This window comes from Drosophila hydei, unplaced genomic scaffold (genome assembly GCF_003285905.1).
Source record: "Drosophila hydei strain 15085-1641.00,03,60 unplaced genomic scaffold, DhydRS2 tig00000315-arrow-arrow-pilon, whole genome shotgun sequence".
In the NCBI taxonomy this organism is placed as follows: domain Eukaryota; kingdom Metazoa; phylum Arthropoda; class Insecta; order Diptera; family Drosophilidae; genus Drosophila; species Drosophila hydei.
In genome coordinates this window covers 527,955-552,181 of record NW_022045707.1, presented here as the reverse complement: position 1 = coordinate 552,181, position 24,227 = coordinate 527,955, and the positions used below count along the sequence as shown (strand labels likewise).

Genomic DNA, 24,227 nt, shown 5'->3' with positions numbered 1-24,227 from the left:
CTTATAGCTGCAGCACACATATAGTGAAATATACACCTAGCAGTTGTTTGAGGTATCCCCTAGTCACGTACTCCTCACTAGTTCACTCCTACTTGCCTTCTTTTTCATTTTGGCCATAAGAGAAGTCAATTTGTGGCCGTGTCGTGAGTCAGCCGAAACTTGCAGCTCAAAGGTTTCATTCACTATCTCTTTCTCTCGCACTTTCCTGGTCTTTCTGTCTCGCTCCCGCTCTGAGCCAATAATCGTTGACCAAATATCTGTAAGTGTTTTCAGCACGCAATTCAGCTATTGGCAATTGCCGCTCATATTTCTTGCTTTATCTCGTCGAATGTCTGGTGTGAAAATTGCAATTAGTATTGTTTTTTCCGCTCACTCTACGGGAGCTTTTTTGTGAACTCTTTGCCAAGAATTAGCTGGGCCAAATTGGTTTTCAGTTCGGTTTTTACTACCATATATAAAAATGTATATATATATACAGATATTTATATATATAAGTATTATAAGTGCTCATTATAAATGTGGCACAGTCTGCCTGGTCATTAAGTCGTGGCATACGCCCCTTTATTATGCTCGTTTAATATTATTATGGTTTATTTTTATACTCGCTTACGTTGTGGCAAGCGGCCATATTGGTTTGGCGACAGTTGCGTCTAGCTGTCTGCCTAACTATTGGCTTGTAAAGCGTCAGACTTAATATCATGTAATATATATACTCCTGTGTCTAACCTTCTAACCCTTTCTCTAATACCGTTTTCATATCTATTGGAAACATCTACTTTTGACAGGGCATGTCTGAATGGCAGGGCAGTCTAAATATAAAACTATGTGTATAATATAGATCTATAGATAGATAGATGTATATGTCAAATATTTATATATCAAGTTAGTTTCTAGTGACTGTAGACTATATCTCTATAGTGAGTCTCTACAGTTGGCACTTTAAATTACAAATGGAAAAGTTTCAACTCTGCACGAAGCATGCGCGAGTATTACGAAGTCGAATAGTTTTTACTTTCATTTCATTTTCATAATTTGCCGCTGGGAGCTGCTGCTGCTGGAGCTTTTAAAGTGCGTTTGGCAACGCAAATGGCTTTCATCACACTCAACAGCATAAATACCTGCGATTGGCATATGCCAGAGATCGTTAAATGTCCGATGCCTGCTGCATTAATGTTAATGCTTCATTATAGACGAACACACACACACTTATATATATATATAGATGGATATACATGGACATACCTGAAATGAAAGAGAGAGAGAGAGGGAGAGATAATGAAAATGTTTTAATAAAATTTCTATAATTATAATTCAGTTAATACAAAATTGATGCTGGGTAGAGACATAATTGGGTGGGGATGTTTAAAGTAATTAGCATTTTCCAAATTTGTTTAATAACTATTTATGAATATTAATAAAATTGTGTGTCTATATGAAACGCTTGTCATGAAAAGTGGAAACCCTGACAAGTTATTCGGAATATGAGCCAAGCAAGCCATTGAGCTGTGATCCAACTATTCTCTTTTTTTTGTAGCAATCTACAAGCCAAAGACTTATAAAGATAAAGACTTATAAAAAAACATCTAGAACGTTGACCTCGGAATTTTGCTGTTTAAATTGCTAATCTAAATTTTGCTTCTCCTTACAGAAATCGATTCCAAAAACTAATCAAGTCCGATTTCTTTATCTGTTTTCAGTTGAAAAGACTTTGGCAAAAGTTGAGTCTGATTCCTGATAACTAAATATTTATTGTGCCATGCATCAAACTAAATTTCAATTCAAATAACTTCTTTTCATTAATAGCATTTATGTAAATGTTAAATAAAAATCGAGGACAAATTTAAAAGAAATCAACTCCCATTTTTATATATATTCGATTATCCCTTATAATTTTAACACATGGCTAGGCAATTACAAACGCCCCCATTTGCTAACTATTCAAAATGTATAGTCTCTGTTGTTGTTGTTGCTAATGTTGCTAATGTGCAAACGAACTCAATTACGCAGATAAAATAGTATCGCAACAACCACCAGCAGCAACTTGAAGGAACAAGAAACACAAGTCATAAAAGTGCGCATAAAACGCAAAAACTGATTGAGAGTTATATATATATAGAGATAGCACATACATTCACTACATACTGTTGTGTATGCGTGTGTGTGTTAAGGGACATCACGCCACAACACATTAAAGGAAATTGACGCGGAAACGAAGCGAATAAAAACTACCCAAGCTAAACAGGAAGCAGTTGAGGGGAGCACAGGGCGGTCCAGTTCGCAATAGCAACAATGTTCTACTCTACACACACTCACACACACACACTCATATACTGATAAGGACTCCCATATACACGGAGTCATTGCTCACTTCATTACGCATAATTTCCTCTGCGCCTTTCATACAGTTTCTTCTGACAGTATATCACAATGATGCAGAGAAAAATAGAAAGAGGCAGAGGGAGAACGAAAGAGAGAGAGAGAGAGAGAGAGCTAGAGTTATGCTGGAGAACACTGCCAGATACAATTTACAGTTCGCGTTTTTGGGGTTGGCCTCACTGGTCAGACGCGATTGCCTTAATGTCGTCAGGGTTCAGGATGCGATGAGGGCTGGCTAGGGCAGGGTACATCGGAGTGGCTATTTCTGCAAAATTATATGCCGATTGCAGTTTGTCGATAAGCGCGCCAAAAGAATTACGAGCCATGCGGGTGATATGCATAAACATTCACAATCTTCGAACTGCGGCTAAAGGCTGGCCGGAGCCCATAAACCTCGTCGACAGCACAAATTGCAAAACAGCAAACAGAAAAAATGAAAAAATGATAAAATGAGAGAGGCCAAGGCTGTGGCCAGCTGCTGCCAATGAATCGCATTGCATTTCAGTCAAGCGTCTGGGTTAGGCTTCGCTTAAGGTTTCGTTATTCGAACTGAAGTTGGCTCTTGAGGTTTGGGGTTTGGGGTTTGGGGTTTAGGTCTGCGGCATCATCGCCAACAAACCGCAGCTGCTGCGCGAGATTTGCCAAGAAAAACAACAGAAGATTGCCATAGTAATGAGTGAATGGCTCATAGATGCTCTGTAAGACGTCAAGACTCTCCACTAGAAATCTGTCTGCCTTTAATAACTATTCGGGGAGCTTTAAGGATAAAGATTAAAGAGTCAAGATAAATTAGTTTATATATATATCATATATAGATTTCTAGGCAGGCAACTAAGAGACTGCTGCAACTGTGACATAAACTGATTCTACATAATCGATATTTATCGGCTTTATATGTACATGAGCAGAACAGGAGAAGCGAACAGACTCGAAAGACTCACAGCTGAGACTTTTTAGTTTTATATAGACAAAGTAACATTTTAGCTCAGCTTCTTTTGGCTGTTAGACATAAATGTTCTATGTTCATTTGCGATACTTATCGATTTGTGAGAAAGATAGTTCAGAAGACAAGAAATAAAATGACTCAAGGCATTTGCCTCTTGCTATACACTAATCTCTATGATACTCTACAAAGTCCAGCAAGATGTTCTGCCTGCAAATCTAAGCAAGTTCGATACTTATCGATTTTATAAGAAAATAAAGCGCAAGATTCTTCAGCTGACTGCGCGATTTACATGCACTACAGGGTATTTGCATTGTAAAATGAAAACAGCAAACTGTTTACAACGCTTGTGGTTCGCCTTGAGTGGAAGCCCAAAGGCGGGTGCGAAAAACTCGCACGCAAGTGTGCGTTTAATAGTCTTGCGGTTGAGCGGGATGAGAGCTGATTGAAGACGGGCGAAGGAGGCAGGGATCTGGGAATAAGACAGCGACTACGCAGTGCTCCTTAACTTGCAAAGTACACACACACACAGCCACACAGTGAGACACACACGCACAACAAAGTGGAGCGCCGAACCGACGAAGATGACGACGTTTTAGCTAGAGAGCGAGAGATCTTTGTGGAAGGAGAAAGTTTTCTATGTTGAAGAGTGTTGTGTGTATGCTGTGTGTGTGTGTATATGCTGTGTGTGTGGTTAGTGTTATAGTTGATGCTGCTGTTGCTGCTGCTGTTTGCTTTGGTTTTTCCTTTGTTTCACTTCCACTTGTCTATTACTTTTGCTTCTTTTGTTTCCCAGCAGCTGATTTTTACTCTCGACGCTCTTAGTTATTATAGCAAATTATTTGTTTTGACTTTAGTTTTTGACGTCAACGTCAACTTTACTATTGTTGTTGCTGTCGCTTCCCAGCTGCTTCAAATTACGTCCCTTTGTTGTCTTGCGGTTGCCGAGCGACGTTTTCTCATTTTTTCCTACGGAGCTCGTCAACTCTTGTTTTTGTCGAACTTCGCATTTTATTTTCGCTAAGCTAAAATTAGTTTAGCTCCACCAGCTGAAGGTAACAACGGCTCAGTTCACTAATTAGAAGACGAAGGTGAAGCCTCAACTCGTATATTTATTTATAGTTGAGGCACTATTGAATGCGCGGCTGGCTGTTTGAGGCAGCAGCTGTTAAGGGCAGCTCAGCTAATGAAGCACTGAAAGCCGTTTACAGCAGCGAATACTCGAAATTCCCTATGAGTAGAGAAGCCTTCTGAAGATCTAGAATAAGTTGGGATGCTGAAATAGAAGGTAGCTTAGTAGAAGAGCGAGAGAGGGGAGTTGAACTGAGAGAGACAGGAAAAGAGATGTGGAGAGAGATAGAGGTAAATAGATGCAGTTAGAGGAAGAGAAAGAGAATTCAAATATAGTTAGATTGAGTAAGATATAGAGCTAGAGAGAGGAGAGACAAGAGTAGAAAGTATCTGATTTCAAAAGAGAGAGAAGAGAGAGTTGGTCTGAGAGACAGAGGGAGCAATGACAAAGGGAGACGTAAGAGAGAGAAATAGAGAGAGAGATCGAAAGACAAGGATATAAATATGCCCCAAAATCTGCTAAACTAATGTAATGTAAATCCTGGTCAAATCCGATGTAGAATGAAATAACTTTCTCTAATTGGTTACTATGAAATCCTCTTGGTAAAGCTTCATTCCGTAAAATATTTCAAACGAATTTTGTTTTCTATTTACGCATACGCCGCGTGCTTTGCAACCAAAAAAAAAAAGAATAACGAAAGACAAATGTAAGTGGATAACTGTTATTGTAACTCCTGCTGTAACTGTGACTTGAAACTGTGTAACTGTGACTCTCTTCCTCGCTGTTTGTGTTTCTGATTTTCATGCCAAGCGCAGCTGTGACACGTGTGTGTGTGTGTGCTTGAGTGTGTGTAATTATGAGCAATCTACACGTAAAATTTTATGAAAATACAAACAAGAAGAACAGAACAAGAAGAAGAAGTATGGTCATAAATTGTAAATTTTATTTGCGAGCAGGATTACGCGTGAAATGCGACAAAAGGATGCGAGCAAACACACGCAAGGACAGCTACCGAAATTGTTGCAGCTCCTCTTCTTCTTCAGCTTCTTGCGCTGCTGCTTCTTGTTAATGTTTTAATTAATTTGTAAAATAAAAGCGCTTTGGCATTTGTTCTGCGAGCAAGCGAATCGCACAGATTACAAAAACTTTGCCAGCTCTAAAAAAACTCGCGAGTCAAACAATAACACAAAGTGTTTCGAACCACCCAGCGGGTTGGGGAAGCGCGATGGGGTTGTTGTTACTGGGTATCTGCAGTCGGATCTGTGTGCCAAACAGATTTCTAGCAGACAGACAGACAGACAGCCAGACAGCGTACAAATAAGGTCTTGCTCTTGCTCTTGTTGCTGGTGTTGCTGCTGCTGCGGGCCATACAAAAACAACTGCGAACAAGTAGCATTTTCTTGTTGGAAGTGACTGACTTGCAGATACCCATTCCACTTGTTAACTTGTCGATTATTGAAAGGAAACTTGAGCTGTGCGAATTACGAGAAGATCTGTATAAAGGACACACGTACTCTCAGTCTCTTATACTAATACTCTAATACTCTTTTACTCGTAGACTCCTAAAATCTTACACTCTTATACACTCTACGCTTATTATATATATTGATGACCTGTTACACACTTATTATCAAAAGCCAATACCCTCCGCTTACACAGTTTCAATGGATTGCAGGGTATTAAAAACTGATTGCACTTTAAATTGAAATCAGACGCGTGGTTCACACACACCCCTTTCCCTCCTGCCACGCCTCTTGCGCCCTTTTCTGGTAGTTGATTTTTTGACTCGCTTTTTTCGACTCTTCGTTCCCCTCGCGCATTTTGCGGTTGACAGTTGACACAGTCCGCGGGGCAGTCCAGTAGAGCAGAGGAGAGCAGAGACAACTCCAGACTGAAACAGTTTTCAGTCTCTCTCTCTCTCTCTTTCTGGCTGCCTCTTTGTACGTCTCCCTCTAGCAATTGGTTTAAATTTTACAATGTTTAAGCTAAAATGTAACCATTAAAATGCGCTTTTCGCTCTCGCTCCACGCGTCGTCGACGTCGTCGTCGCTTGGTTTTTCGGCGTTGCTGTTTTTTCGGGGGTTTTTCCGCGGGGTTTTCCGGCTTTTCACATTTTCGCGCTCATTACAATTGCGCATTTTATATAGCCATTTGGTATTGGATTTTAAATATTTAAGCACTGCATTTGTTGTCGTTAAGCGTTAATTGAAGTTAAGCCAGACTCACAAATTAGCCCCAAAAACAAAACCTCAACAAGCAAATAAATTAACTATGAAAACGTAAACAACAGCAAAAACTATACGAAAAACAAAACAAATGTAAATTACCGAAGGCAACTTTTAAATTAAAGTTTCACATTAACTTTTCCACTACGCTCAACTGACAGACATTGAAATATTAAATGGAATTGTGGAAAAACTTGATTGAACTAAATGGAATTAATATAAGGGGAAGTTGTCCTGTCTACGAAGCGAAATGAGGCAATGAATCAAGATTCGGTTGATATTGGAGAACTTGGTTAGGATTTTATGAAAATCAACTTTAAAATTAGATTATTCATAATAAATGATGTCTTAAAATAGGCTGCATAGCTCAACTACAGAACAGCTTTGAGTTATTCGTTCCTTTCTTCCTAACCTAACTATTTATACAGAAATCGCTTAAGAATAGATCAGAGATACGTAAACATAATGTGTAATTAGATTTAGTTTAGTTATTCTTACTAGGAAGTCTTCGGTGCAGTCAGTTTCCTGCACTTAAAGACGCACATAAATTTCAAAAACCTTAAATAAAATTGTTGAAAAAACTTAATTTTTGCTCCAAACTCATTTCAAATATAGGACACATTCGCTCTCACAAAGTTGTTGTTTATCAAGCTCTATACCGTTTGCTTTCTACTATAGTAACAATGATCATCTCCATTTCCACTTCGTTATTAATTACACAATTTTGTTGTGCATCATTTTCTACCTCATTTCGATGTTTCATTATTTTCACTCATTTTTCAACAGAAGACAACGAGATCTATTCAAATTATGCCCACCTACTGACAATAAAACCAAAAACAAAAAACAAAAACAAAAACAAAAGCAAAAGCAAATCAATAGGAAAAAACTTTCACCCGTAAAAGGAAGCAAAGAGTGAAAAAATAAAAACTGGTTCGCAATATTTCTCATATTACCTCATTCAAAAGTGAGTTGAGGCATAGGCAGAGACAGAGACAGAGACACAGATTGGGCAAGATCTAGAGATAAAGACTTTATTAAAAAACTTTAATCAATGCTGCGCAAATTATGAAATAGTCAAAGAAAAAAACTTATTGCAGTTAACAAAAATATTTAATAACAAAGAGAATTCAAAGCAAATGAGCTTAAAAAAATTAAAAGCATATCATGTATATATATATATATATATATATATATATATATAGCTAGTTTATACATGCATATATTTATATAACTTTGTACATTTTTGCATTGCTTTATTTGGCATTGAAGTGAAATGCTTAAAACGCCCACATTTCAAAATATTTTGAAATACGGGTCAAGCTGCTTTAAATGCCAATATCTCCAAACTACAATCGCCAATCTACAAAAAGGGTAAAAGTAACAAAAGCTTAAGCCATTGCAAGCTTGCAATTCTCAACTGGTTATAGCTTAGCAGTTCAAAAACGAGCCAACTGATCCAACAGATAGCCAAGCTTGCTTTGATAGAATCGAAAGGATCTTGAAGCTTATATTATTATTATTAACTTATTAACTTAAGGTGTTTCAATTCCACAGCAGATTTGGAATATTAAACTAAAATGTGAAGTTTAGATATTTTGCCATCAACATTCTACAGCAGATCAGGCGTGTTTTGGGGTTATTCGACATTGCCTTAACAGAAGAAATCAAAATTTTCACACTTCTCTAGTTTCTATAATTATCTCAATTAATTTGTATTTCAAAATTTAATTGACAAGAAGTGAAGTATATTATTTAGAAACTGAGGTAACTTTCTGCTACTCACATAAGAAATGCCAATCGAGTCCATTTGAAAGATCTAACTATACATATATACATATATTTATATATTTATGTATTCATACATGTATGTAAGCTAAACTGGCTTTGGCTCTGACTGACTGCAGTGGCAACTGGCAACTGGCAACTGCCACACACGCCCCGTTTTGTATTTTTGGGTTCAGTTGAATGCACAGAAAGCCGCAACCGACAGCCACAGTACAAAAAAAGAGAGGGTATACGAGTAGAAGAAGCAGCAGCAGCAGCACACACAGAGTCGTCTCTGCTTAGCCATAGCATAAATTATTGGACTTTTGTTTGCAGCAGCAGCAAAACAAAACAAAAAATCAATAAAAAAATTGAATCAACTGAAAAATAAATAATACACTGAGCGAAAGCAGGGAGAGAAGAAGTGGGGAGGGGGTCAGATTTGGCTGTCTACATATCACAATTTTATACATTTATTTGCATACGCATATTTATTTATTTATATGCTTATTTGCGATAAAATGATGCTAGCATGAGGCGCGGCTCTATTGTATTGCCAAAGCGAAGCTGCAGACTGGGTTGAGCGAGAAAAAATATAAAAATAATTCTCGTAATACTTATTTGCGTTTGCTTTTGTTGTGCCTGGAAACAGAGCTCACAATGAGCCGATTTTGTGTTCCCCAGCTCGAATCCAATGGCATTGAACTGTGTACAAAAGAGAAAGAGTCAGGCAGCCAGTCTGCTGGATCTGGCCAGGCCAGGCCTCAGCCTTAGCCAAGTCTCATTATAATCATTTTTCGCAGCGCTCAAGGCCAGTGCCAAAGCAGCTAAGATTCTCTTATTAAAGCCTTCTTGGCACAGTTCCAGCAAAAAATTGGCAAAAAAATTAGTTAATTAAAGCTTAAGAGAAACAAGTTAGAGCAATTGACGAGCTACTGACTGCAGAATACTCGTTCGCGCAGCAAAAGTAGTTAAATGTTGTTAGAAGTCAAAGATTTTTAGATACATGTAGATCATATGCCTTATAGATCTATAACTCAACTCAACAACTATGGAAGTTATAGCTTTATTATTAGCCGATTTGGCATGGCTAAATAATCCTAATTCCGATCTTTCAGTTTTCAGATCAATTTCAATTCCAAATCGAAAGAATCTAGCAGCAGAACTCTCACTCATAATTCCTCTATACATGCCTAAGCTTCCACGCATATTATACAAAGCCAATATACCCATTTGCCCGCTGTGGCAACGTGTATAACAACTAGTTTCTTAGCTTAATTTCTTGGCATTTCGATTGCGGTTTGGGGTCTCTGTGTCAATCGTCACTTAATGGCCGAGACACAAATCTGAAATCCTAAATCCCAAATTCAAAATCCAAAACTTCAACTGCAATTGAATACAGAGAGAGAGAGAGGGAGAGAGAGAAAGAGGGAGAGGGCGAGAAGCGAGCTAAAGCAACAGTTTGTCAAGAGCTGTCTGCCCTTTGGCATTGGCCCTCTCGACTAGACACGCGTTCAATTTCTACATCCATCTATTTATCTTTCTCTCTTTCTCTAGATCTATATCTATATCTACTTCTCTCTCTCTCTCACTCTTTCTCAATCTGTTGGCAACTTGTTTTCGTGTCTCGTGTCTCAATGCGTTTTCTATTTGCTGCTGCTGCATTTTGCCGGCTCATTGCAACTTGGCCCGAATGCATTTTCTATGCAAACAACAACTGCAGCAGCAGCAGCAACAACAACTGCAGCAACAAACGCAACTGACAACCGCAATTTGATTTTCTGCTTAAAAAGCAGCCACTGTGCACAGTGGTCACAATATATGTAAATAGCAGCAAATATCTGATATTTGATATATGAATGAGATATTTCATGAGACAAACATAGATGAAAATGACAATGACAATGACAATGACAATGACATGAATGAGATATTTCATGAGAGAAACATAGATGAAAATGACAATGACAATGACAATGACAATGACAATGACAATGACAATGACAATGACAATGACAATGACAATGACAATGACAATGACAATGACAATGACAATGACAATGACAATGACAATGACAATGACAATGACAATGACAATGACAATGACAATGACAATGACAATGACAATGACAATGACAATGACAATGACAATGACAATGACAATGACAATGACAATGACAATGACAATGACAATGACAATGACAATGACAATGACAATGACAATGACAATGACAATGACAATGACAATGACAATGACAATGACAATGACAATGACAATGACAATGACAATGACAATGACAATGACAATGACAATGACAATGACAATGACAATGACAATGACAATGACAATGACAATGACAATGACAATGACAATGACAATGACAATGACAATGACAATGACAATGACAATGACAATGACAATGACAATGACAATGACAATGACAATGACAATGACAATGACAATGACAATGACAATGACAATGACAATGACAATGACAATGACAATGACAATGACAATGACAATGACAATGACAATGACAATGACAATGACAATGACAATGACAATGACAATGACAATGACAATGACAATGACAATGACAATGACAATGATAATGACAATGACAATGACAATGACAATGACAATGACAGTGACAATGACAATGATAATGATAATGATAATGATAATAATAACGATAATAATAATGATAATGATAATGATATTGACAATAGTAATGACAATGAAAATGATAATCATAGCAATAATTAAAGTAATTATTATGACAATAACACTACTAATACTAAATACTAAGAAATAATAAAAATAATTCTTGAAATATTTTCCCTCTGTTTTTCTTGATTTATTCTAAATGTAGTGCCCAGTGTGGCTCTGTGGTTGAGTGGTGTGTGTTATATGTGTTGGCTTTTCTTTGGTGACGCTGTTGTCTGTTGTCTGCATTCAAGCTCTGCACTTGGCCAGCAACAACAGCAAGAGGAACAACAAAGACAACAATAACAATGTGAATTTTACTTTATTGGCTTTATTGACTTTTGTTAAGTTCTCGTCTCGCTTCGCTACGTTTTGCTTCTCCACGTTTCGTATCGTTGTGTTTTTTTCGGTCTCTCTATATCTGTGGGATGCGGTTTGCTGCGCCAGACTCTAGTGCCAAAAGCCGACAAGTTATTTAGCCGCTTTAGCAGCCAACACTGCTGCTGCTGCTGCTGCTGTGGTTGTTGCTGTGGTTGTTTGTTCTCTTATAAAAATAAATAAACCCAACACCCGCAAAAAAAATAAAATAAAATCGAACGAGCGAGCGAGCGAGATGCAGCGCCAGCCTAAGCCAAGAGGCTGCAAAGGACCAGCAGAAAAAACTGGAAAGTTGTTTGGCCAGTTGGCAGCGTGATTGTGATTTGATGGGAATATGTATATATATACATATAGAGAGAGAGACATATTGCTAGATCAATTGTGCAGGTATAAAAGTCAAAAGTTAGCTGTAAATGTTTGCTCTGAGAAGAAACTGTGTCAGTCGAGAGCGGCAGCAATAGAAGATGCGTGTCTGCCACCAAATGCTGCAAGCAGCCAAAACTGGATGCTAAAGTGCGAATAGCAGCTATACAACTCTACACACACACAGCTTGAGATTCTGCAACTCGAAACTTGGTTTTGGTTTTCCGTTTGCTTTTGTTGTTGGGTGAAATCTGGTTTTCAGTTGCTTTAGCTGACTTTTAGCTGCCAGCTAAATGTTTTTTTTAGCGCTTTATTTTTTGCATTTGCATTTTGAAGTTGAATCATCCGCATCGATGCCAGGCGCGTATCTGGCAGCTACTTTTTTGGGTCTTTCAACTCGCCAAGTTTGACAAAAACAGAAAAGAAAAATCAAAACCTGTTTTTGAGTTTTCTGTTTTCTGTTTTCTGTTTTCAGCTTTAGTTTTCAGTGTCAACAAATTAGTTAATTGCCATAATTAATATGAAATACTTGGCATCTAATGAACTTTTAACTGAATTACGCTTCTCTGATTTACGAACGTGTGCCCGGCCTTTTAATCCAAAGCAAATTTATGTTAACCGACCACTGGCGGCTGTCTGACAATCTGAGATACGTTTCTTTTAACCTCAAAGATACGAGAAATGCGAAAGTGAAAGTGACCGAAAACTTGCACTCGAATAAGATACAAGCACAACACAGACACACACACACACACACACACCACACGCTTAGACTCTCAAACAGCTGTCGAAAAACAGCTCAACTTTAGCTTAAGCGTTGTCTAAGTATCGAAGTATCTGTATCTTAAGCTGTATATGCATCTGTATCTCTTTTTAGTATTTTTAGCGTTATAGAATCCATTTGTAAATGCATCTTATGCTGTTTCTACAGCTGTATTTGTATCTTTATCTTTATCTTCTTTTGTTGTATCTTTTGCGCTGTATCTTCGTCTAAATTGTATCTGCAACTGTTAAAGTGAATTTTATTGCTGGGCAAAAGATTTGCTTTTGCTCTTTTGCTTCGCATGTTTCAAATTTGAATTTGAAAACCTTAGAAAACTGAAGGGTGTGCATGACTAGCATATATCCTGCAATTTCAGGCTGTTTCTAGAGCAGACAATGACTTCTCAACTTACTCTGCTCCCTCTACTCCCACTTAGATATCGTTAGCGGAGCTTTCTTCCTCTTCCTTTCGCCTTTCACTTGCAGGTAATATACCCGTCTTCACACTACTCATACAGGGTATGGACAAACAACAAGCATCAACGATTTATACGTTGCGAGCGTAGTTCGCTTCAGCATCACGTTTCCTTTTTTATTGCCTGTTGTTTCCCGCTGGCTCTTCCTTTTGCTTTATTTTATTTTTATTAAGTATCACAGTCGCCGTTGTTGTTGCTTTTCTTCTTCTTCTCTGTTGTAACATTGTTGTTGTTGTTCTTATTTAATGATTTAAAGATTATGCACGCTCTGCCGGACACACGGACGGACACTCGTCTGCCCTTTTTTATGGAAGGGACGCAACAAAAAGGGCCTCAACTTCAGTTTTTCAACTCCTGACAAAACTTTCGCTTTTTTACACCTTTTGCCACCTTTTCGCGCTCTCTCTCTCTCTGGCACACTCTCTGGCATAATGAAAAAATTGTGTAAGAGCATGTTAATTTGAAGCGAAGGTTGAAGGCGTTAAAATTGCAGATAAAACGTCGCGGTTTGCCGGCTTCAAAGATTCGTTTTGTTAGCCCAGCGAGATTCGGGCAGTGATTTGACGTGACTCAGTGTGGCTGTGTGTAAGTGTGTGTGTGTGTGTGGGTGTGGGTGTGTGGGTGTGTAGGCTTGTAGTAAACTGTTACAGTTAGAACTTTGTGTATATAGAACGACAGAGATATTTGCTTAAGCGTTTCATTATGCAAAGTAAATAATTCATAAGCAACTTTTTTATACAAATTTGAATTCACTTGATGGACTTTGGTTGCGGCAAAAAAGAGACACGAAGATTGTCGTCTACTGGAGAATACTCTGTAAGAATGTGCAAAATATCTCAGCTTACTTTGTGGACTAGGAATCAGCTCCAGCCAAACTCTGTTTAGATTATATCGAAATGAATCTATTTGACTCTATGGTTAAAAGGAAAGTCGTCTGGTATAGCAAAAGCAGAAACAGCTCAGGGTTTCGAGCTATAAACTGAGAATGCTTCTCAAACTGTAATCTCAGCATATACAAATTTCAGTACAGCCGTTCAGAGAGATAGATTAGCAAGCAATCTTGACTCTTCTATCAAACCAATATACCCACTTCAAAGTCCCAAGTAAGCAGCGTATTCAATATGCATTTTTTATATCACATTGATGCCCATTTGCAGCTGATGGAGCACAGATACAAATTGAGTAAACAAATCATCTCGAATGACGCACAACAGCAACAACAATGAAAACAATGAAAACATTTGAACCCATTTTTAATGCACATTTAACGTCATAAATATGCAACGATTATAGCTGAGGGAGACACGCCTTGGGAGACTCTAATTTGGTTCTGGAAACAATGATGACAAACAATCAGCACAACTGTTTGGCCTGACATAGTTTTGCAATTAGACAATAAATAAAAACACAATTAAAGTTGAGCAACACGATTTGCTCTTGACTTCGACTGGCAACTCAAACGCCAAATGTCAAATGTTTTACTGAAGCTGCGATAGCTGTTTAAGCATGTCTTTATAAGGGGCGGAGAGAATTCTCGAGAATCGAGTCAGAATTATCCAGCCAAATACAGATCAGACAGACATATAGATATGGATGATTCAGTTAGAATCAAACAGATTCCTGATGCAGATACAGATACATTGCGAGATATAAATTCATTCATGGACACAGATACATTTCAGAGATTCCGGATCAGATTGAGATACATTCCTAGATACATTCAGTGATTCATTTGAAGATATATTTACACAAACGTAGATACAGATACCTCAACGGACTCAGATACATTCAAAGATACAGATACATTAAGAGATATAGATACAGATACATTCATAGATTGAGATACATTGTTTGTATATCGATGCAGATGCAGATACATTCATATATCCCATATCACATTGATTTTCAGATACACAAACTGATGCAGATACAGTCACAGATACAGATACAAACACAGCTGCAGATAGAATTGAAATTTTTTGTGCAGTCGTGTGAAAAACTGGCTTTGCGCTTCTCGATTCTCGAGCGAACTATAGATAAATATTTATAGTAATAAATGCGTGGGAAAAATAATAATAGCCATATCCAGCCATATCTATAGATATATAGTATATACATATACATATATATATATGGTATATAGTATATATATATATATATGGTATATAGTATATATGATATAGCACGATATGTAGCTCTATCTCTCTCTCTCTCTCTCTTTGTTTTTCTTGAAATAACAAGTACTGTAAAAATCGCCAGTCAGCGAGAACAAAAGCCCCACAAAGCACACACAAAAAGCACACACACTCACACACACACACTCACACGCACACACCTATTTTATACATTATTTTCGTACCTGGACAAAACTGTGATTTAAGATCTGCAATTAGAGATAAAGCAAAACTCATTATAATCAAAATGAGTTATAGAAAGGACTGACAGACAGACGGACAAAAAATTGTAGGCTACAAAGAGACTTTACACTGTGAGAAAAAAAACAAGAATAATAAATTGAAATGGGAAAACAATCTAAGAAAATTCACAGACAATGGAAAATTTGAGTTAGACAAACAAATTTAATAAAAGAAAACCTTATAAAATGAGCGATAGAAAGAAACAGAGAGAGAGGTCGACAGAGACAGAGAGGGAGAGCAATATAATTGAGTAGAAGATAGTTCGAGCTAATGTGACTTTTAGAGCGATTTCTTATACAATACAATAACTGAAAACTTTGAATTATTAAATTGAGATTTTTGTTTAATTGTACGTCACTTTTTCTCGCTGTGTAGCCCAAAATTAAAAGAAATAAGTATAGGGTAAATAATTAAAAGACTAGGCCTGAACTCTTGACATCAGCTTCAAATTAGAGTTCATGTTTCTGTTTTCCATTTCTTGGAAACGCTGTCAACGCCAAGAGATTTAAGACCAAAAAACGAAACAAGAAGAAGACGAATCCAACTTAGTCAGGGTTGTTACTAGGCCTGGTTTTTTTTGTTTGGGGGTTTTAGAGCTGAGGCTCAAATCATGGAAGAAATTTGTTACTGACATTAAAATTACCATCATTATAATGTCTGTTTGTCTGTCGCTTTGTCTCTCTGTCTCTCTCTCCGCCTGTTCCTCTCTCTCTATCTGTCTCTCTTTTTCTACTTCATTGGTCGGCCATGGGCGACGTCTAACACGAAGCAGGAAGACACTTGGCAAAAAGCGATGTGCGGTAATACAAAATGTCGAAATAGACAAAAGCAACAACAACAAGCAACAAGCAACAAGCAACAACAACAACGAACAACAAATAACAACAATTTGGGCTCTGCAAAACCAAAGAAGAAAACATGAAACATGATAAAGTGAGAAGTTTCTGATAGGAAAACAAGTGTAGCACACGCATCGTATACCCTGCAATTGTGGTTGCTTGTAGAAAAGTATGAACTACGTCACATTCAATTCGTAACTTATGTAACTTATGTTTTACCATGCAACAAAATGGAAATACAAGTAAACATTTAAAGCTTACGTCAAAGTGAACTGGATGTGAAACACTCTTACGTAACATCCTGTTACGTGTGTTACGTAATGTAAGTTAAATTTCACGATATGTGAAAAAGGAAATGCAACCGAATATTTGATGCTTACGTAAAAATAAACTGGAAATGAAAACCTATTTACGTAGCATACTGTTGCCTGACGTAATGCGTCACGTAACGTAATGCACCTATTATAAGTATATTTATATATCGAAGAAATTCAATTCATTTGCGTAACAGTTTAACGTCACGTAAGGCGACACATAAAATCAGAATTTATGCCTCTTGCTCTTTGCAGCTAAACAGTTTAAATTGATTGGGAATTACACTCAGCCTTCGCCTGAGCGCCTAGCACATATGACCCCATTGGCAAACACTTTTAACAGGGTATAGCATGAAACACGAGCGCTTGAATGGAATTGAAAATGGGCTTTGGTTGTGATCGATGATGCCAGAGGTGAGAGTTGAAGCCGAAGCTGAAGCTGATGGATAGCCAAGCAAACGAACAGAGAGACAGATGGAACTGGAACTGGAACTGGAACTGGAACTGGGATGAGAGCTGAATCTGGAGCTAATGTAACAGACAGCCTAATCGACCTGCGTACAGTTAGAGCTGCGGTTAGTGGAACTGAAACTGGAACCGAAACTGGATCTGGAACTGGAACCGGAACTGTGAGTCAAACTTGTAGAGAAACTGGCAATGAAACTGAAGATAGCGCTGATAGAGAGTTTACCAGACAATGAAAGTCAGGCGGAACTGGAACTGGAACTTATAGTGGAACTTGCGCCGATGGTGCAACTGGAACTTAAGGTGTAATTAGATGTTTTAAGTTGAGCTTCACAGACTAAAAGATATATGTTGAATAAGAATGGTTCCTGGAACTGGAACTGCAACTAGTCGCGAGCTACAACTGAAACTGTAGCTCAGGTTGACTAGACTGACCTAAAGCTAAAGCTGGAACTAAACCTGAATCAGAACTGGAACAAAATCTAAAACTGGCAAACTGAGATTTGATCTGAAAATGGAACTAGTTCGTTTGACACTCACCTGCGCATGATGGGCAGCGGCAAGGTGAATCGTCCGTCGCTCATTAGAGGCGCTGCTCCTGGCAGTGGCACCGTCGATATCACTGGCGTTAGCAGCGGCACAGGTGGAGGAGGCGGAGGCGGGGGCAGTGGCAGTGGCAGCACAGCTGCTGCTGCGCTTGATTGTGGGCCGGCGGCAGACAGAGGCGGCGGCGGCACTGCGCCACCTGGCAGCGTGCTGTAGGGCGGCGGATAGTGGGCGTGGCTATGCAAAATGTCCGGCAACAAAGCACGAGCCAAGCCCAAAGCAGCGGGATGCGGATGTGGATGCGGATGTGGATGCTGATGAGGATGTGGATGCGGATGCGGATGTTGCAAGTGTGGCGGTCGACGCACGTGCGTAGGCGGCAACTGTTGCTGCTGTAATTGCAATTGCTGCTGCTGCTGCTGGCGACGTTCGCGGCGCTCGCGCCGACGTTGCTCGCGTGTGCGCAACTGTTGCTGCTGCTGCTGCTGCTGTGATTGCAACTGCAACTGTTGTTGTTGTTGCTCCAAATTGTTGTTGTTGTTGTTGTTGATGTTGCTGTTGTTGCTTCTGCTGCTGTTGCTGTTGCTGCTTAGATCATCCGTTTGGCATTCGGTCGAGGTGAAAGTGCGTGTTGCTGTGGGCGTGGCATTCACATTAATCACCTGTACACTGTTATCAACACTGGACACATTCACGTTTTCATTATCATTATTATTATTATTATTATTATTATTTTTATTATTATTATTAATATTTAACTTATTTTGTACACTTGCACTAAACACTTTTTTGGTTGCTGGCACACAATTATTATTGATGGCAACAATGCTGTTGTTGTTGTTGTTGTTGTTGTTGCTGCTGCTGCTGCTGCTACTGCCGCTGCTATAATTGCAATTGACAACACAAACAACATTATTGTTGTTGTTGCTGCTAGACTCTGCAGTCGATGTTGCTGCTGTCGCAGTCGCTATCTGCTGATTGTTGTTGTTGCTGCTGTTGTTGTTGTTCACCTGTATTGTGAGACTTGGCTGTTGCTGACAGAATTTGCTAGCAGTTGGCAGTATTGCAATATTGCAAATGCCTTTGGCATTGCTGTTGCTGTTGCTGTTATTGCTAAGAAAAATGCTGCTGCTGCTGCTGCTGCTGGCAGCAACTGTTGCTGTTTGCGTTGCTGCCGTTGCTGTTGGCGGCTCTGCAGCCACATTCAAACGCATCGTCTCGCTAGCGATAGCTCTTGTGTTATCGTTATCGTTATCGGTATCGGTATCGTTGAGACGATGCTCAAATAAACTTTCACTTGCACGAAATTCGGCATACAAACGTTCGAGTTCTGCCAAACATTTGTTGGGGCGCAGTGCGTCGCAGCTCGAATTGCTGCTGTTTCTGTTGTTATTGTTGTTGTTGTTGCGCCCCCTCGACAACCACGACGACAACTTTTGAATGTTGTTGCTGTTGTTGTAGCTGCTGTGATTTTTGTTAGTATAATAATTGACGCTACTCTGCACTTCTGTCGCGCACGCGCCGAACGTACTCGAGAGACTGATCGTCGCTGCCGAACGAAACTGGCTTGAGCAGCCACTGGAAGAGAGCAACGCTGCCGACGTCGCTGCTACTGTCGTCGCTCTCTCAGCTGCTGTTGCGTGCTCTCTTTGGCAGCGACTGCGACTACGACTGCGACTGCGGTTGTGGTCGCGACTGCGTTGGGTTGCTGCTGCACAGGAAACAGGTTGATTGACCTGCACTCCGACTGCTACGTCGACGTCGACTTCAACTTCGCCGACTGCAACTGTGCCTGTTTCCTCGTCTACTCTTTCTACTGCCGTTGCCATTTCTCGCTCATCGCCTTTGTCGTCGCCGTTGTCTGCTTTGTCGCCGTTTTCATTGATAATGCAATTCGCTTTGCTGTCGCTTTGATTTTCTGCACTTTGTTGTGATCTTGCATTCGTCGCTGTTGTTCGCATTTTCTTTTGACTCATTGCCGTTATTGCTGTTTCAGTTTCTGTGTCGTTTATCGCAGGCGCGAATAATGCGCAGTTCTGCAAACAGAGAAGGAGAGAGAATGTGAGAAAGGGAGAGAAAGAGAGAAACCTGTCAGCTTTTCATTAATCAAGCGACAAGATTTAAGTTTCAAGCGCTAATTAATGTTAATTGCAGAGGGATTAGCCAGTGGCCCCAAAAAAATGAGAAAGGTGACAGCAGCCACAAGGACAGCAAGCAGCAATTGCCAGGGCCAGGCAGGCGCATAAATGCGCGCCTAATTGAATTAATTAAGCCAACGCATAAACATAAAATCGTCACAAGTAATTGTTGTTGTTATTCCTGCCTGGCGTCTGCATGTTTGCTGATAAAGTTATTGCTGCCTGTTCTCATTGTTGTTGCTGTTGTATGACTTACTCTCCTCTAATGGATGGTTGCCCGCACACACACACAAGCTCAGCCCCTCGCTCTCTCTCTCTTACTTCCATCTTTTTATGTCTGGCTTAGTGTCAGAGATGAGCGTTTAGCCTGCGTTTTGTGTGACTTATCGCGCTTCAACCTATTTTAATCTTGCTCTGGTTTGCATATGCAACATACTCCAACTGCTCAATTTGAAGCTAATGCCGCTGCCATAAATTATTAGACTCCGTTCACACACAGACACACACACACATTTACTCCCTCACTATTACTCTCCACGTCTAGCTCAATGTGAGAGATACGCACTTAGCGTTTTTTTGTGTTACACATCGCGGCTTTGTTTGCTAAGACTTGATGTGTTTTGCTTCAACAAACGTTCGATTTTAAGGCTGTAATAATAATGTATATGACTACAGCTCTTACTTTTTTACTTGCCTTTATACACACATGTATAACCTGCCTCTGTCTACCAGGCTTAGTTTCAGAGTGGCTTATTTAGAATTTTCTTTGTTTTGCATATGCAACAACCCTACTTTTAGCTTAATGGCTGATTTTATAATTTATAAGAGTAGCAGATGCGCTCATCTCCAATCAGTGCACAATACCAAAAGCTAAAGCGACCCCAAATACGACATGATGTGAGCGCCGTATAACAGTTAGTGCGTGTGCCTAGCTGTATAAGTGTGTGTGTGTGTGTGCGGGTTCTAATTATGTTACGCTGTGTTACTTGCATTAATTACGTCACAGAAATATAATGTGATTTACTGTTAGCTCAACTACTGCTGCTGCTTCTGCAGTTGACTTATTGTTCTAGCTGCTGTTGGCTTTGTCATTGTTTTTGGTGCTGTTCATTCTTGTGCAATTGCGATTGCTGCTGATTGCTGCAGCCCGCCTCCGCCCAAAAACGCCCCAAGTCCCCAAATCTAACGGTGTCTGGCTGCAAGTCAACTTTCATAATAAATGTCTAGTCATGTTTTTTTTCTGTTATATGCACATGGCTAATTTTGGAGGTTATGTGACAGAGTGGCCTGCACTTAAAACTGGTTTTAATGTGGTTGTTCTTTTCGCAACTGGCGACGGAGCGGGGGGCTTGGTTAAGGGGCATAGTTATCTAGTGTGCAACCCCCTTGAACATTGTAAATCGATTGCAACCCCTAACTCCCTCGGCTCGCTCAATTATGACAACGACTACCCTGCACTATATTTATCTATATCATAAATATGGAAGGCCGCATATGGCACAGCTGCACTGTGAGAAAAGGTGGGCTAACAATATTTTATTAAATTAAAATTGATTTTAATTTTTATTTTACGAAAGCTCTTAATGCTTGGTTCATTAGTTAATCATATTTATATATATATATATATATATAAATAAATATATATATATATATATATATATATATATATATATATATATATATATATTTATTTTATCATATATATTTTCAGTTATTTTTTATCCATTCCTTTCTTATTTTTTTTAAATTATTAATTAATTTTATTATTATTTTTTAGTTTTTTAATTTTTCTCAGTGCATGCATGCACTGCAAATATGTCATTTAGTTAAATACATTTACAGTGTTTTCTCCTTCTGTATTTTGCCTTTGTTCGCTCTATCTTCTCTCTGTTCATTGCTTTGTGGTCAATTTTCCATTTCGCTGACAACAAAATAAAAACAAAGACAAATTATGATAGGAACCGCAATGCGAGAAGTGAGGGAGCGCGAGAGACAGAACCAGAGTGAGAGAGAAAAATGCATAAATTTTAAATGCATATTTACGCGCTGTATTGTAGGCTCTTCACTCAGCCCTTCCGCCTAACGGCACCCGCAGAACACAGCACGCAGCCCACAGCACATCGCCTGGTATCGATATCGATACCAATTACGCTGAATGCGACAGCTGGCGCTCTATTATCGAAGACGCGGGTCGGCACTCAAGTGCCTAAGTGAAACATTAGCCCTTATCCGAGGCGCAGTAGCTGTCAATGGGGGGTTCGATAATGGAGTTCCATACCCTGCACCCATCCTCCCCTATCACCGTGCCCATTTGCTAGGCATCAGCCTTGACATCAAATTTGATGGCGCCACATTTAGAGTCGAAGTGCGTCGAACGAGCCAAGGTGACAATTTTATGAGGCGCCTAGGCGAGCAGACAGGCAGACAGCCACCAGAGTTGCCATTGTCATCCATAAATTGAACAATAGATAATAATATATATAAACAGCTATAAAGTCGAACAGAGTTCTGTTCATGTTTCGTATATTGAGAAAGAGCATAAGGGAAAACTGTATTTCAGAAGATATCAATGTTGTATATAGTAGATCCATATCAATACATATTACATATTAAATACATATTACATTCATACATATATATGATACTCGTCCTTTCTCGCAAAAAGCTCTTTATCAAGCCTCATTATTGATGTTGTGGGTCAGTGTTTGCTTTTATTAATATATTAATCGATATTTATCGCAGTACTTACCTGCGATATATAGTCGTCCGTGAAAGAGCGCACCAGGCGCTCAGCTGGAACATTTGCCGTTAGTTTCTTTGATCGATCTTCATCGTCTTCGACGTCATCTTCATTCGCATCTTCTTGGATTTCTTTTGCTAGGGATCGTTGCGATCTATCACATTGTAGACTGTAGTTTGTCGGCAGATGGACGACGGCTGCCAGGCTAGCCCTGGCCACGCCCACGCCGGACACGCCCGGCTGGTAGAGGGAATCATAAGAGGGCGGCTCCTTGATCGTGGTTGCCGTCGAGGAACACCATTGGATGAGCGTATGCGCTGGACTGCCATAATAGCTAGGATATGAGTAGCGATTGCGATGGCTCGTCTTATTGAAAGTGGAAAAAGGCACGGGAGGAGCAGCGGCTACAGGTGGTGCAGCAGGTGGAGCAATGGCAATTGCTGTTAGGTGGCTTCTCGTCTCGTAGCTGCTGTGGGACTTGCGCAACTTGCGATTAAGGCGCTCATCGTCGTCGTCCGCCGCCGCCCCCTCGTCATCCTCCTCCGACGTGGAGCTGGCTGCCCGCTCGTAGGGCGTCCATAGCATTGATGAGAGCGCCGCCTCCACATCCGGCGGTCGCTGCAGCCGATGTGTGGGCGTTGGCGTGGCCGTTGCCTCCAAAGTGGGCGTGTTCCGTTCCATGTGGGACATGTCAGCCGAGTGGACATTGCGCTCACAACTTGAACAGCTCCTTGCGCCGAGCCGTGTCTATGGTCAGCCGCATGCTGCGCCTCGACTCCAGACTCTAAAATCGAGAGAAATCTAACTGTAAAACTGTACTCAAAATCCCAACTGTAAATTGTTGTTCAAAAACTCGGTTACCTCAGCGCATTTGTGCAGGCAAATTAAGACGCTGCACAGTGGGCAAAAATGTAACAAATAAAAATTAACTACAAAATGATCAACTTTATTGAATTAATTTATATTTTAATTAGATAACTTTTTAATTTACAATTTTATGTGTGCAGAATATTTGTTACCAAAACACATAATAACATTTTTATGCAATTTTTTAAAAAGTTTCATAAATTTAAAAAATATATAAATAAAAAATTTAACAAATGTAAATAAACTATAATATAGTAAAGTCAATTAAATTAATTTAAATTTAAATTAAATAATTTTTTTATAAAGAGGAGTACGCCCTGACTTTTCCTACAAAAATTTGCTTACATATTTTAATTTACAATTTTGTGATCTTGCCCACTGTGCGCATTGGCCGCAAGAAAAAACTTTAAGAGCGAGCCCTTTTATTTTCCAATTTGATAAATTGCGATTAAAGCATTTAAAAATGCCAAAAGCAAAAAAAAAGTCGAAAATAAAATGTGGGAAAATGGGAAATGGGAAACGAGACACGAGACAGGAGAAGAAAAACAAGCTTCCGTTTCTGTGGCCAAAATATATGCAGTAAAGTTTGCGAACCAAAAACTTTTTGGCAGCCTTCCCATTTGCCCCGAAGGGCTGTAGGCGTGGCACGCACACACACAGAGATAGCTGGAAATAGTTATATACATCTATAGATAGGCTGTAGTCTGATTCGGTTATTCGCATTAGAAAAAAGTTTAAAGTCGACTGCCAATTCAACTGAGCGAATGTGGCCCAGACATGGAAATACGGAAATACGGAAATACTTGTTCCACGGACGTCACTTGAAGCTCCC

At 39.4% G+C, this 24,227-nt stretch overlaps 1 protein-coding gene across 1 annotated transcript in view; it reads right to left on the bottom strand.

The window, feature by feature from the left end:
* LOC111599941 (homeotic protein female sterile) overlaps window positions 1-24,227 on the bottom strand; it is a 63,274-nt gene that overhangs the window by 33,452 nt on the left and 5,595 nt on the right. Inside the window, exons 2-3 of the mRNA XM_023315790.2 lie at window positions 22,538-23,312; window positions 17,645-19,686 (exon numbers count right to left, since the gene is read on the bottom strand). Coding sequence (XP_023171558.2) covers window positions 17,645-19,686; window positions 22,538-23,218 — 2,723 coding nt within the window. The 5' untranslated portion in view covers window positions 23,219-23,312. The remainder of the gene's footprint in view (window positions 1-17,644; window positions 19,687-22,537; window positions 23,313-24,227) is intronic.